General features: G+C 42.0%; 1 protein-coding gene across 1 annotated transcript; it reads right to left on the reverse strand.

The window, feature by feature from the left end:
• Nucleotides 1-8,886: 8,886 nt before the first annotated feature.
• pcdh11 (protocadherin 11) lies at nt 8,887-12,660 on the reverse strand. The gene has a single exon (XM_060832636.1). The coding sequence runs from the start codon at nt 12,655-12,657 to the stop codon at nt 9,646-9,648; it is 3,012 nt and encodes a 1,003-aa protein (XP_060688619.1). The 5' UTR covers nt 12,658-12,660; the 3' UTR covers nt 8,887-9,645.
• Between the last annotated feature and the right edge of the window lie 2,204 nt (nt 12,661-14,864).

A 14,864-nucleotide genomic window follows, 5' to 3' on the forward strand; every position in this document is an offset into this window, starting at 1 on the left:
TATCCAGCTTGTCAGTTTTCTCGTCACGAGCATTAGCCTAAATTGCATGCACATCCCAAAGTCATATTAGTCTACAAATCATTGCTGCTAACTTAAGTAGGCAAACATGCAAAGCATTCATTAGTCATCTAATTGCCCCCTATTTTAATGGGAGTGTTAACCTACTTAACATAACAGACCATTTGCATTAAAATAGACGATAGAGAAATGTCATACAAATGTGTAATGTCTTCATCCATTTTATCTATAATTTGTAAGATTATGTGAAAGAAAAATGATACCTACTATATGCCTCAGAATGGTAAAATTCCAAGATGCTTAATATTACTTTGCCTTGTAGCAAGTGGCCACTGACTCCACAACCTTATTTCATCTAATACTCCGAGCGCAGCAACTGCTCTCAGTTACCAAGTTGGTAAAGATGATATGTGATTAAGCCATACAACATATTGGTGAAAGAACAGGTTTAGCAACACCACCTTGAGAAATTGTGCTCTTTGGAAGGATCCAGGTTAAACTTTGGGCCTAAGTAGAGTTTGCTAATGTCGATTGAATTGGCAGTTGCATGTACAATTCGATAGTAGGCTTGAAAGGGGGAATTCTCCCTGAGGTGCTGCTCCTGACCACTATCCAGTAATGTTGTTTCAAAAATAAATTGGGGTTAAAATAGGTTTTAGTTAACCGTCATATACTTGATGGTTAATACCTTGTTGGTTCTGCTCAGAGGAGATAAATCGGATGCAATGCTCAGGGTGATTATTCTCCAAGGACTCCAAGCACCAACAGGAATCAGGATAGGAAAGGAAATTGACAAATAAAACCCCTGAAAATATTATCCAGGTATTGCCTAAACTCATGGAACTAAATGTTAAATCTTCATTATAAGATCGGTACAACTCAATCTGCAAGACAGCTTTTAGACCATTCTTTAATTGGAGAATTGTTTCTGCTAATGAGTGTTGCTTCTTAACCACACCATTTATAGTTGCTTAGCTGGACTCCCAATGTAGAGTTGTGTGCTACAGTTGGCAATGCTGGAGAAAACTTACTGAGTTCATAAATGGTAACAGCTGGGAGGACCGATTTTCTTTTTTAACAGATCTTGCTTGAAGCTAGACTTTAGTGAACCTGACAAAAAATACCGGGGTTGTTGCTGGCTGAACTAAAGAGAAAAATGTCATATGTAATGATGTATCTGTAGAGTGTATCTTATTTTACTGAATTCTGCTCATTATTTCATACTATTTTGTACTGACCAAGTGATGCAATGTTAGAGGCGCCATTTCACAGCTGATTTACTAACAAGGCCTAGTCTGGACATAAAGGCTGCCAAGCCACTATTCAAAGAACAGTGGGAATATTTTCCCTAGTGTCCACACATATATTTAACCATCAATTGACATTACTCAGCACAGATATCCTGACTTTTTATTTTATTTCTGACTTTGGCCACTTGCTTTGTTTAATAAAAACAGAAAGTGCTGGAGAAACTTAGCAGGGCTGGCAGCATCTGTGTTGAGAAAAGAGTTAAGTGTTTCAATTCTGATGAAGGGACACTGAATTCAAAATGTTAACTCTTCTTCTATCTACAAACGCTGACAGATCTGCTAAGTTTCTCTAGTAGTTTCTGTTTTTGTTTCAGATTTCCAACATCCAGATTTTTTCTTTGTGTCTACAATACAACAAGAATTTCATTTCAGAATTATTTTATTGGGTTTAAGGCCTTTTAAGATGATCCAAGATCCTGAGAAGTGTACAGTTAAAATAGAAGCATTAACCTCCCTTGATTACCAACTCTGAACTTGAATCTTCTTGTTTGCTTTGTCACTGCACTGGAAGTAGAAAGCAAAGTTATTAATTGTTGCTGTCTTTTCTCATATCCAAATGTTTGGCCATGAACTTCCATTGGATTGTTCCATACTGATGGGAGAATTATGACAGCATTTTACCGGACGGTTTTACTAGAAAATGCTCCGACTCTAAGGATGTGCCATCAGGCATACTGGAAGAGTTTACAAGATGATAAATCAACCTGTTTGTTATGAACCCACCATTCTAGGGCAAAGGTCTTGTTGTGGGACTTGGACTCAGAGCTTGTAGCCCAGGTGTAGATTAGAAAAGTACTGCAGCAATACAAGACTTCCTTACTTGAGACATTGACAAAGTAATGAATGACTGGATATTTACGAATCGGCACAAATAAATGAATTTTGTCCTTAAGATAGAATCGCCTAACTCTCTAATTTGGCATTGCAATTTATTATGCTGTTTTCTATTATTAATGTTACTCATTTCATTTCTCCATGGGAGTTTACTACTTGCTCTCTGTTTTTTCTAAAGCAACAGAAAGACCTCTGTAATAGGTGAATTAAAAAGAGCTTGCTAAATTACAAATATCGCCAGGCATTACAACTCATTTACAAAAGGTCTTCAATCAGTATCAAAGCTCGTATTAATGCACTATGGTGAAATCCTAAAACCGGAATCAAGTTCTTTTGAAATGAATTAATCAAAATTCGAACTCCAATACCCATTTTATTTTCAGCCCCAGCAATTGCTTCATCAAGTAACAGGAAAAGACTTACATTGATGTAGGACCTTATTGCTTCTTTAGGAAGTTTCAAAGCCCTTCAGGAACAATAAATAACTTATAAAGAGCTGCCATTGTTGTTTTTAAATGTAACAACGTTCAACAGAAACCAGGCAATTTAATCAGTACCTCAGATCAAATGGTCTGTCACTAGTTTCGGAGGGAAAAAAGCCTTTGTAGAAAATCGGCAGGAAGAATTCAAGTCAAAGTCATACAATATGGAATCAGACCCTTTGGCCCAGTTTCCTAGTATGAACTAGTCCCATTTCCTGTGTTTGACCATATCTCTTTATACCTTTCCTATCCATGTACCTGTCCAAATGCTTTTTCAATGTTCTAATTGTACTCGCATCCATTACTTTAACTGGAAGCTTGTTCCATTTACGCACCAGCCTGTGTGTGAAAAAGTTACTCCTCAAGCCCCTTTTAAATTTTTCCCCTCTCATCTATGCCCTCTAGTATTGGACTCCCCTACTTTGAGGAAAAGACCTTCGCTATTCACCTTAACTATGCTCTTCATGATTTTATCAATCTCTATAAGGTCATGCCTCAGCCTCTTATGTTTCAGGGGAAAATGTCCCAGCCAATCCAACCTTTCTGTGTAACTCAAACCCTCCAGTCTCGGTAGCATCTTTGTAAATCTTTTTTGCACTCTTTCCAAGTTAATAACATCCTTCCAACAGATCAGAACTGTACGCATTATTCCAAATGTGGCCTTACCAACATGTACAATGGTAACGTAACTTCCCAACTCCTGTAGTCAATGTACTGACCAATGAAGGCAAGTGTGCCAAATGCCTTCTTTACAACCGTGTCTATTTGTGACACCACTTTCCAGGAACGGTGTACCTGCACCCCTTGGTCTCTGTTCGACCACACTCCCCAAGGCCTGATCTTTACAACACTTTTGAACAGCTGAATATTTGCAGCTTATTTGTCAAACATAGTTCTAGGAAATCTAATGGGGAGGAAGAAGACAGAACTATAACTGTGGTTTATTTTTAAAAATGTTTTGCCTAAATTCACACTCAGCAGGATTAAGTACAGCCTGATAGTTATCGACTACTGCTCTGAGGGAGTGAGTAAAAACCATTAATCACTTCATAAACTTTTTTCTTACGAAAAATTACCAAACATATGGATTGAAATGCCATCATCTTGCACAAGTGATAGACAGCATGTAGGGATTTTTTTTTCTTTTTTTCTTATTGTTAACCCCCACACTACTGCCCAACTGCGGTGGTGTAGGGATTTCTATCTACTTCAATTTAATTTTGATTGGAGTTCCCCATAAAGAAGGAAAATGTTCAATTAATGGTGTAATCCCACTTCTTTTGCATAATCTATTATGCTCAGCTATCTTACCAGGTCAATAACACACTTCTTGCTTTATTTAGAAGATTTCTATATCAGTTTTTCATAGTTTTACAGTTAGAGAGACAGCTAATCTCTGTGGTTGTGCTGGTTTCCATCAGTGAACTGACACACAGCAATCAGCTCCTACAATTAATTCTCTCTTCTAGCTCCCCAAGCTTAAGGCAGAATCATGAACCCATATTTTAGGAAGTAATGCTGTTCGCTGCTGAGACTTGGGCTCTCGTCCAGTTCTTTTTTTAACAGAGATTCTGAACTTACTAGTGGGATTGGTCTAATATAAAATACCTTAGAGTTGGGTTCCAATCATAAATCTGCATCAGGACTAACAGCAACTCTTTCTATCTCTTTGACATCATCTAACTTCACCTGGCTCCTCAGTTGCTGTTGAATTGGTCTTTCTTATCTTCAAATTTGACCATTCAGACTGTTGACCAACCTCCAATAGCTTACCCTCTGTCAACCTGAGGCTACTGAAAACTTTATTGTTCATTTCTTTACTCAGACCAAATCCCATTTGCTCATCATCCCAAGGCGCACAGCCCTATACTGTACCCTGGTTAGGCAATGCATCAAATTGACAATAATCATCTTTGTTTTCAAATCCTTCAAATCATTTTCCACCTGGACTTTATCTCCACCAGTCCTCGAAATAGTTGTGCTCCTCCAATTCTGCCTTCTCGAATATATCTCCGTTTTTAATTATTTCTCCAGTGACAAACGTGCCTGTAGCTGCCAATACCCTAAGTTCGGGGCACTTCTCTTCCCCTATCCTCCCTTAAGCCAATATATAAAATCTGCCTCATTTCCAAATTAATTTCTTAATGCTGCTTAAGACTTTTCTGAGTGACTTTCAACATTAATTAAACAGGTGTCATACAAGTACCAATTGTTGTTGTAGATTAACTGGATTAGAAACTGGACAGATGTTCTCTTGAAAATGGTCAGCTCAGAACAAATCTCAGCAAGGAGAATGTCATGTTCAGTTCCTGGATTACACTGAGATAGCTGGTTGTACAATTGATTTACATTTCCCCGAGCTTAAGAAGAGGGGAAAAGTAATAGGCCACGATTCTTGGTCAATAACCAGAAGCTCCCATGCTATAAAGTGATTTGTGTCATTCTCAAATACAATGGATATCTGATATTTTGCCCCTTACAGCTGGAACAATAATCTCTTATCTAGAATTGTCTGTTTGCACAGACTTCATGGGTGAAGTAATAAAGGCTGTTGAATGGTGGTTCAATAAAGGTATGAATCGGGAGGCATTGATTCATCACACATAGGCAAATGAAGAGTAAAAATTCAAGTCAGTGCACCTTGAGTGTTTTTCCCATGTACACAACTTCTGGCTCTTTCTGGAATCTTCTTATGCATTTATCAAAGTGAAAAGAAAAGCTTTAACAATCACTCAGTGAGTTCGTCAAATGCCTAAAATTGGTCCTGTGCTCAGTTAGTAAATCTGTTTCCCAGGAGAACGAAAATCATCCTAGGTCTATGACCGTCAGCGAAATGCAGCTACTCCTGGAGTGAGTTATAATCGGGCAGAAATAGTAGCAAGCACTGATGTGATACGCAACATTTGAATACTTATTTGTCACACACTGTCAAGGTTTGTACATAAACAGTGGTCGTTTAAGGAAAGTTTCAGATATTAACTAATACTCATGAAATCCTGTTCCCAAGGAAGTCATGGTTTTCAGGAGGAAAAGAAAAAAAACTGCCATGGAGAAGAATAGAAAATGAACTATTTTAAAAAGAAACTAAAACATAACATTCCCATCATAAACCTGAGACTCAAAACACCAAAAATTCTGCTCATGTGTTAGTGTAATGCAAAAGAAGTTTAATGAAGAAATGAGTTTTGCACAAGACATCAAACGCGTGTAAAATATACAAAATGAGGTACACAGGCCAGACCAAAAATACAGAAAATGTATAAATACCTAAATGAATTTTAGTTTAAATGAAATAAATGGTACGTCTACCACTAAAGTTTAAATGGAGCTGTTTTACACTGCATTGCACTTATTCTTATCAGTGAATTTAACTATTGCTTTTAATAGATACAACTGCAAATTACTTCAATGAAGTTGTAAGAATAATAAAATCAACATACACAAGTGCGTAAAATAAACGTTGCACATTTCACATCACATTGCAAGTATGCAGTCAAGCCTTATTATTACAAACTCAGAGACCAGTGGAGAAGTCTGGTATTTTCGCCATTGTCTATGTTGATAATGCATGGATCTTCCACCATTACCAATTTTATTTTAATGCAAATTTAGAAAATAATATTTTTATTGTGTTTTCTACAGCTGAAAACTGGATCATACTCAGTTTTGTGTTTCATGTATAATTGCTGGCCTGAAGAACCTTGCCAAAGTGGCTACTTTCTTGTGCAGTGACAAGATATTTAACAGCAAGAGGATACCAGAGATCGCTTCCTTTCACTGAAGCGCACAACCATACACTTTCTCAGAGAAGTCAATGGATATTAATCAAACCAATCCAATTGTGTTGTTCTCTGTCCAGATGCAGTAAGATCAATTGTAGCACCTTCTGTGTAACTGCAGTTTAAGAACACGCACAGAAATCAAGAGGGTGCAAATGAGACCTAGGATCTTTCAAGCATGTATAAATTGCCAATAGAGCATTAGTGGGAACTGTCTAATGTAGGCAGAGTTTGTAACAATAAAGTTCCACTGCAATCAATTCATTGGCATGACAACATTTTGCAATATCAAGAACATCAGCCCATACTGAACAGCTTCTTTCAGAATAAACAACCACTGCCTCATATATTTAGGTTTAATAACAGAATTGGTTCACTCTTCTGGCTGTTTGAATGGCAATTTGAGATGCACCAAATGGAAATCAATCATTCTGTTCCACCGACACTACTTCAATATTGGTACTTAAAAGACAGATTGGACTTATTGTATAATCTTATCACAAAAACCATAACATTTCTGTGAATGAGAGCAAAAAGTAAATGACCTGAGCAAATGCTTGCCAGCTCTGAAGGAACAATTCCAGAGAATTTCTTGGTGAAACCTTTCCTCACTATTTGATTTATGATATGTTGTGCTTATTTGATTAACTATTACAGATGAAGCATCTGCAGCACTATAGATCTACGGAAAACCACAGAAAGAAGTAATCCATAGAGTCTGCAAATGGCATTCAGGACTTAAAGGTGGGATGATTAAGTAAGAATTGTAAAACAAATTTGTGCTCTTAACTATCATCTTTCAAACTGTTGTGATGAATAAAAAAAAATTACTTGAGGCGCAGTGAATGTCCAGTACTGTGTTAGCTGTGTATACATTAAGACTTAAAACTGGCTAACAACAAATGGATCTTATAAAGCACCACCTACAATGACACAACCACAGTTACCAAGATTGAGAAGTGCCACAGGTCTATCATTGTTAAATCACACTGTTTAATCTTTAATTACAGACTAGTCTGTTCTAACTGTGTTAAGTACGAGGTATAGTTCAACATATGTGTTAAAACAAACATAGTTTTGTAAAGGTGAAACAAGAAATATTTTCATAGGCTACATTAAATATACGTGTGGTATTCTTTATATTAAAGTGCACACAGGTATTAAATGTTTTCAATACTAATACCAAGATTAGGCATCAATTTAAGGGAAACAGCAAATATGTGGAAAATTTCCAATACCGCCCCACCATTTCGCCTCCCTTAACAATTTATTTGCCACAACTCTCTGAAAGATTACCAACAGGGAAGTTTCTATGTAAATGCAGAAAGCTATATCACAAAATAAAATATTTTTGTGAAATTATTTTGGTTTGGATAGCCATGGGCAGTTTTAGTGGACATACCAATGCAGACGTACATTCTGTGAAATCAGTTTACAGCCTTGCTTACTGTTCAGCCAATCCTCAGGAAAACCACAATCTAATCTTTCAAAAAGGTAGAACTACTGACTCCTAGTGGTTTAATAAATAGAGGGTCTGAAATCCCAACAACTTTGCAAAACAACTTTGAAAGGGGAGGGGAGGCAAACTCTACAGTTTAAAATTTGCATGGATTGAATAGAGCCACAGACCCAAACTTTGATCCAAATTAAATGTTTATTTGCACCAGGAAACAAACATATTAATTGTTGAATAGGCTCCAAATCAGTGATATATAATTCCTGGAGCTAAATCCTCTTGTAAATTGGAATGAAGGTGCCCAGAGAACTTACCTAATCTTACTGTTTATTTTCCTACATACATTTTTTGTGGCTGATACCACAAGATATACTGACAAAAACAAAAGCTACTCACAGGGAAAATACTTGAGACAAACAGTACATGCAATTGTTCTCTAAGCAGTTGAATAATTAATTGAGTCGCAAAGCCGGTAGCTGTTTGGCTCCAACTACGGTTCCGTTTGCCTACCAGAGTTAAACAGGTCTCAAAGGAACCCAGTAGAGTAAAGAATAATGGAGATTCAGAGAGCTACATTAAACAGACATTACAATGTTCAATAGTACACACTGTTCTGCCACCCATTTCATTTGAAACATTTGCATATCATTTGGAGCACTTTTGTTGCGATTAAGATTTGCAAGCACATCCTCCCCCAATGCATCTGTCAATCAACATGCTTTTGAAAGCACCTATGTTACTGTTACCCTTTCCCTCAGTATTTCTTAACACTTTTTGGTGCAAGTCCATTTTCTTTGATTTTAATTTTACTTGTCCTTCCCCCATTTGACTGGAACATTTGTATTTACCCTTGGCCTCCTATTTTTCACAAAGTGTTGATGGTGTGAAAAGCAATAAGAGACAGCACAAGAAAAATGACAATGTATTTTTCAGTTGCAACCCAGGGGCTAGCTCTGTAGACCCAAATGTCAATTTCTCAACACACAAAAGGTACATAATTTGCCTGTTGCCTAAGTAATTCAACGTGCATGTTCAACACATTAAAAATAGACAATTAATATAAGCAGCCCGGCTCCAGCATGCAAGGTGATAGAGAAGTCAGATTCAGTGTATGAAAATGGGAATAATCATGCTGTTGCAATTCCAACATTCCAAGGTTTGAGTATGAGAATTACACTTATTCTATTAAACCGAATTGAGAAGCACCTCTTTTTTCTGCTCCCCTGGAGATCTCCACATTAGAAATTATAGAACATTCTTTACAAAAGCATGTTTATTTAACAGAAAGGCAATGGTTGAGTCACAGCAGTTTTAATACAAGTTTTTAAAAAATATATTACTGTCTTTGTTCTTCAGTATAATGGGGTACTGTTTTGCTGTGTAATGTGTGGTCTGTTCCTCCCTTCCTTACTGCTGGTGCCAACGTCTCTGAACAGAAACCAAAGATCGATTTTGTACAGCCTCACATTGCACCTGCACTACGCATCTCAGGATTCCTGTGCCTGCTACTCCACAGTATACTCGCAGTGCCCTTCTCTTCACAACTGCTGCAGCTTTCTGTACACCCAGGAAGTACTACAGTGCCACCTAGAGACCATATTGGCGAAACAACAACTCAGCAAATCACCACCAGCTAAATGCCACTTCATTCTAATTTCTCTCTCCAACATTGATGAATCACAAGCTGTTTACATTTCAATGCCTCAGCCATGCATGACCATTCAAGGCTTTTAATCTTCAAGACAAGATCTCTCTGTGAGGGCCAGTTAGAATCTCTGCATTACCTGTCTGGTGTGGATTGGCCCTGCAGTCTTGAAGCCTCCCTGACAACTGCATTCTGATACGCTGTAGGGGTCAGAACTGCTCGAAGAACACTTGGATAGGGAGTCGCAGCCCACAACAAATGTGTTATCCAGCGGTAACTCTTGGATGACATGATGCTTCTTCACTGGCACTGGAGTCTCTGGCTTGATTTGAAAGGAGGGCTGTGGAGAGGCTGACTTGTAGTGTTTTCCTAGGTCCGGGCTATCAGGTTTAAAAGTGGTGGGTGTTGTGCCCCAGTTGTACTTGCCCATAGTCTGATCCTCCAATTCCACCGGAAGGTCCAAGGTGCCATTGATGTGCTCGTGAGCAGGGTCATCTGGTTTGGACTCCTCAATTGTAACAAAATTCAGAAGAAGGTTCTTTGGTGACCTCTTCTTCTTTCGTTTCTTCTTCTTAATTTGTCGGTTTTCCTGATTAGGAGAAACCCATTCCCCGCTCTGTTTCCCCTTCTGCACAGTTTTATGCCTTGGCGTGTGACGGCAACGCACCAAAGCAGTCACAAAAATAACAAGAATGACAGTCATAGTCCCAGCAATGATGGCAATAACAATCTTAATATAATCATTAGTCTGTGGGGTCATCTGGCTATCTCCAACATTCTTATCCAATGGCGTCTCCATGCTCTTCCGTACCAGATCTTGCACATAGGTAAAATTATTGATGGTTTCATTGAGAAACAAGTGTACAAGTGCCATGGCATGCAAGGATTCTGGCTGACCCAAATCAATGACCTTCACCACGAGCCTGTATAAGCCATGGTCTGCTGTGGTCACCTTCTCTTGCAAAGTGATATTGCCAGTCACTGGGTCAATGGCAAACAGTCCTCTGGAATTCCCACTGACTATACTGTAGCGCAGTTCGGCATTCATCCCTGTGTCATTGTCAATTGCAAAGACTTTACCCACCACAGAGCCAGGGCTGGCAGAGGTCGATACCAGTTCATACGAAAAGTTAGACGGAGGATATACAAACACTGGACTGTTATCATTTACATCAACAACATTTATAGTCACCCTCGCCACAGACGACCGTTGAGGCCTTCCTCCATCCACAGCCATGACTTGAAATGTATAGGAACTTTGCTGCTCCCTGTCAAATGTAATATTGGGCTTGATGACCCCACTGTTGGGATCAATTATAAAGTAGCCTTTATCATTCAAGATGGAAAGGCTAACAGCTGCATTGCCTCCTGCATCTGCATCCGTAACAGTAATAAGTCCAACTGTCCCATACATGGGCAGATTTTCAGGCACGTAGAAATTGTATTCACTGTGTGTGAAGGAAGGGCTGTTATCATTTTGATCTAACACAGTCAAAACCACAGTAGCATTGCTCTGAATAGAAGGCTTGCCTCCATCCCTGGCCAGTACTGTAAAAACGTAACGGTCTTGTTTCTCTCGATCTAATCTCCTCATAGCTGACAGAATGCCAGTTCTCCGATCTACACTGAAGATGGACGGGGCATTGGGACCCAGGAGGTAAGTGATCTCTGCATTTTTCCCACTGTCCGCGTCAGTGGCACTGATTTTTGTTAGCTGTGTACCAGGGGTGTTATTTTCAGGGATTGACAGGCCAATTACGGGCTGATTAAAAACAGGAGCGTTATCATTCTCATCCTTCAGTTTAATCACCACAGTGGCTGATTGATTTAACGGTGGTTTACCTGCATCAGAAGCCACTATCTTAATGGTATATTCTTTCGTAGTCTCATAGTCCAGCAAGGCAGCAGTTTCTAATAAGAACTGGCTTTCAAACACAGGCTTCAAACGGTATGGGACATCGTGGTCAGTGAAGCAGGTGACCTTCCCATTTAAGTCGGCATCTTCGTCCGTGACCGTGATCAGTGCAATTTTGGTGTTGAGTGGTGCGTTTTCCGACAGCAAGACAGTACCATTGACAGGGTTAATGATGTACCTGGTGTCAATGGTGGGCACATTGTCATTGACGTCGGTGATGTTAATGGTGACCACGGCCCTGGAGGGTGTCGAGCTACCGTCGCTGGCCAGGACGGTCAACTTGTGCATGGGGAACTCCTCCCGGTCCAACGGCTGCCTGACGGTGATCAGGCCGGTGGACGGGTTGACGGCGAACAGGCGACGGGCCAGCGCCGAGACCTGGTTGCTGAAGGAGAAGCTGACGACGGCGTTGGAGCCCAGGTCGGCGTCGGTGGCGTGCAGCTGGACCACCGAGGTGCCCACCGGCGCGTCCTCGGGGATGTGGACGTCGGTCTCGCCCTCCTTGAAGACGGGCCGGTTGTCGTTGACGTCGGTGACGGTGATCTGGAGGATGGCGGTGCTGGAGCGGGGCGGCTGCCCACCGTCCTCCACCTTGATCTTCATCACGTAGGTGTCCTTCTGCTCGCGGTCCAGGCTCTGCTGGACGATGAGCTGCGGCCACTTGTCGCCCTCGGGGGTCTCGATGATGTCCAGCCCGAAGACGCTCTGGCCCTTGAGCAGCTCGTAGTGCTGGATGCCATTGATGCCAGCGTCGGGGTCCAGGGCGGAGGGCACCGAGTAGCGGGAGTTGACGGCGGTGTTCTCCGGGATGGAGATGTTGATGACCGCCGAGGGGAAGAGGGGCGCGTTGTCGTTGACGTCCTCGATGAGGAAGCGCATCTTGACCAGCTGGAAGACCTCGTTGGGCAGCACGGCCACCTCGACCTCGTAGAAGCAGCGGCTGCTGTCGCTGAAGGTGTTGGCGCACAGTCTCTCGCGGTCGATGCGGTGGGCGGTGGTGTAGAGCTCACCGCTGCTCCCCTCCACCCGCAGCAGCGGGGCATCCCCGGTCTTGGAGACCAGCTTGAAGGTGAGGGGCAGACCGGCCGCCGCAGCCGCGGTCAGGTTCAGGTCCCGCACCAGGTTCGCCACCAGCACGTTGTCGGGCAGCTCCTCCCGCAGGCTGTAATCCCTCTCCTGGCCCCAAACCGGCGGGGAGACCACCAGCAGCAGCAGCATCAGCACCATCAGCAGCAGGGTAGCGCTCAGCGGGTCCATCTCTTCTCTTCTCTTTCTCCCCCCCCCACCCACCCACCCACACCTCTACTCGATCCTCCTCCGGAGAATGTTTTTCAACAGAATGCACGCACCCAGACTGCAGCTCCTGCGATCTGAACAAATCCAACAAAATGCAAAAAAGAAATAAAAATAAGGTGAGGACGGCTGGGAGGTGGAGAGGGAAGGGTGGAAATAATAAAACAAACAACAAAACCAACACGCAAAGCGGGAACTTCTGCAAAATAAAACACAAGAGGGTTTTGGGGGAAGAGGGGGGAAGAAGAAGAACTTGATTAAAAAACTTGAAACTGATGTCTGCAATCATTACAAATGCAATTCGTGTTAGAGCTAACAGCGAGAGAAAGGGGTAAGAATCAACATTTGCAGGAGAGAGGCGGGGGGGGGGGGGGGGTTGGTGGCGGGAGATTAACATTTGCAGCAACGTCCAGTATTTTTTTTTGAGGGGGGGGGGAGATGACAGAAATATTTCAAACACTTTTAACAGCGATGGAGAGCGGACTGAGCTCTGCAAAGGCAATATGCATACACGGCTGCAATGATTGCGAGGGCAATTCATTGGCAATTAAATACAAGATTCCGCACACTTCTTTTTTAAACGCGAAAAAAAATAGCGACCATAAAGACCAAGCAACGCCTCTCTCTCCCCCCAACCTCCAACCCCTAATTTTGTTTTGTTTTTAAACATATGTTGTTTTCCATCCCCCTCTTTTCACCTTCGCTTTTCTCCCTCTCTTGCGAAACGCTGGTGGGTTTTCTTAATATATATAATATATATATATATATAAGAGACCGAGGTGCTGAAGTCAGTCGGCGGTGCGGACAGCTCTGTGCCCTGCAGAGTGCTGAAACATGCTCCGCGGTCGAAGTTGGCAGGAGGTCGCTGTGCTCCCTCCAGCTCTCGGGCTCTCCTTCCTGAGTTGGAGCTCCGCACGAACTCAAACTCAGCCCCGGCTTTTTGCAGCGCCCGTCCCCGGCTCCGCCGCAACTTGAGAGCAGCGCAGCGCCTGAGCGACGCGTTCCGCAGCCACTCAGCGGGCTCCCCCCCGCCGTCTCTGCCTTCCCCCTGCACCTCCCACCGCCGGCTCCACTCACCAATCCATACTGCCCGCGGGCGGGTCTCCCACGTCCCCACTCATCCCAGCCAACCCCCCCCCCCCCTCACACACACACAAAATAATAACCCATTGGCTCACTGACGTGAAGGGAGGGGGGGGGGGAGGAAGGAGGAGCCTGCCCCTTCAAGAGCAGACCCAAGAAAGATTGGTCTCAGAAGAAAGCCGGGGATGGAAAATTGAGGAGCATGTTGGAAATACCAAAGCCGATCCCCGTTTATACATAAATGTCAAAGAGATGAAGTGCAAATGCGTCTCCTTCCGTTTTTTTTTGGTCAATCTTGATTCAGATTTTACAGCTCACTCAAATGCACACATCTCCCTCCCAGACCTCCGCTCTACCTATTTCACAGACCCTGGTTATGTCTGCATTGCTGTAAGCACTCCCGCCCAGTCAGTACTTCACTAGAGATGATCTGCTATACAATTCCACTCATCAGTTCCTTCTGCCTTTTTTTGTGTGTTCCCTGCGCTGAGATTTTCTCTCTTTTTTTTTAACTCCCTCTTGATGCACGGAATGATTTGTCGCTTTCGTTTTACAGCGGAGAGCAACGAGATTGTGCCCCAAAACATAAATTTATCTGTCCTCTGCGCGGATACTAACTGAATAAGCTTTATGATTTCCAGCACTTTTTATTTCTCGCTCTCCGTGTGTCTTTTTAACCTGGGTTGTACAAGGCTTGGGATAACGTTTCATCAGTGTCTTGGTGTGATGCAAGCAGGGGAAGAACACACTGCCCAAAATATTTATGTGGTGTTTTTTTTTCACTATCTAATGTTGTTCCGTAACAATTCACTGCCAGCTCAGGACTTGTTGAGGCGCAGCTACCATTGTAGGGCACAGCGACGCATCAAAGAATGGAATAAATGACCAGATAATCTTGTTTCGGTGATATTAATTTTGAAGCATGGTATTTCGGTCAGAACAATAGAAAAATCGGAAACGTTGAATGCAACCTTTTACGTCCTTTTGAGAGATCAGATAAAATGACAATTTAATATCTGGTTCAGAAGCTCGGACGGTGCAATGCCTTC

The sequence above is a fragment of the Hemiscyllium ocellatum genome, chromosome 11 (assembly GCF_020745735.1).
Source record: "Hemiscyllium ocellatum isolate sHemOce1 chromosome 11, sHemOce1.pat.X.cur, whole genome shotgun sequence".
Lineage (NCBI taxonomy): Eukaryota > Metazoa > Chordata > Chondrichthyes > Orectolobiformes > Hemiscylliidae > Hemiscyllium > Hemiscyllium ocellatum.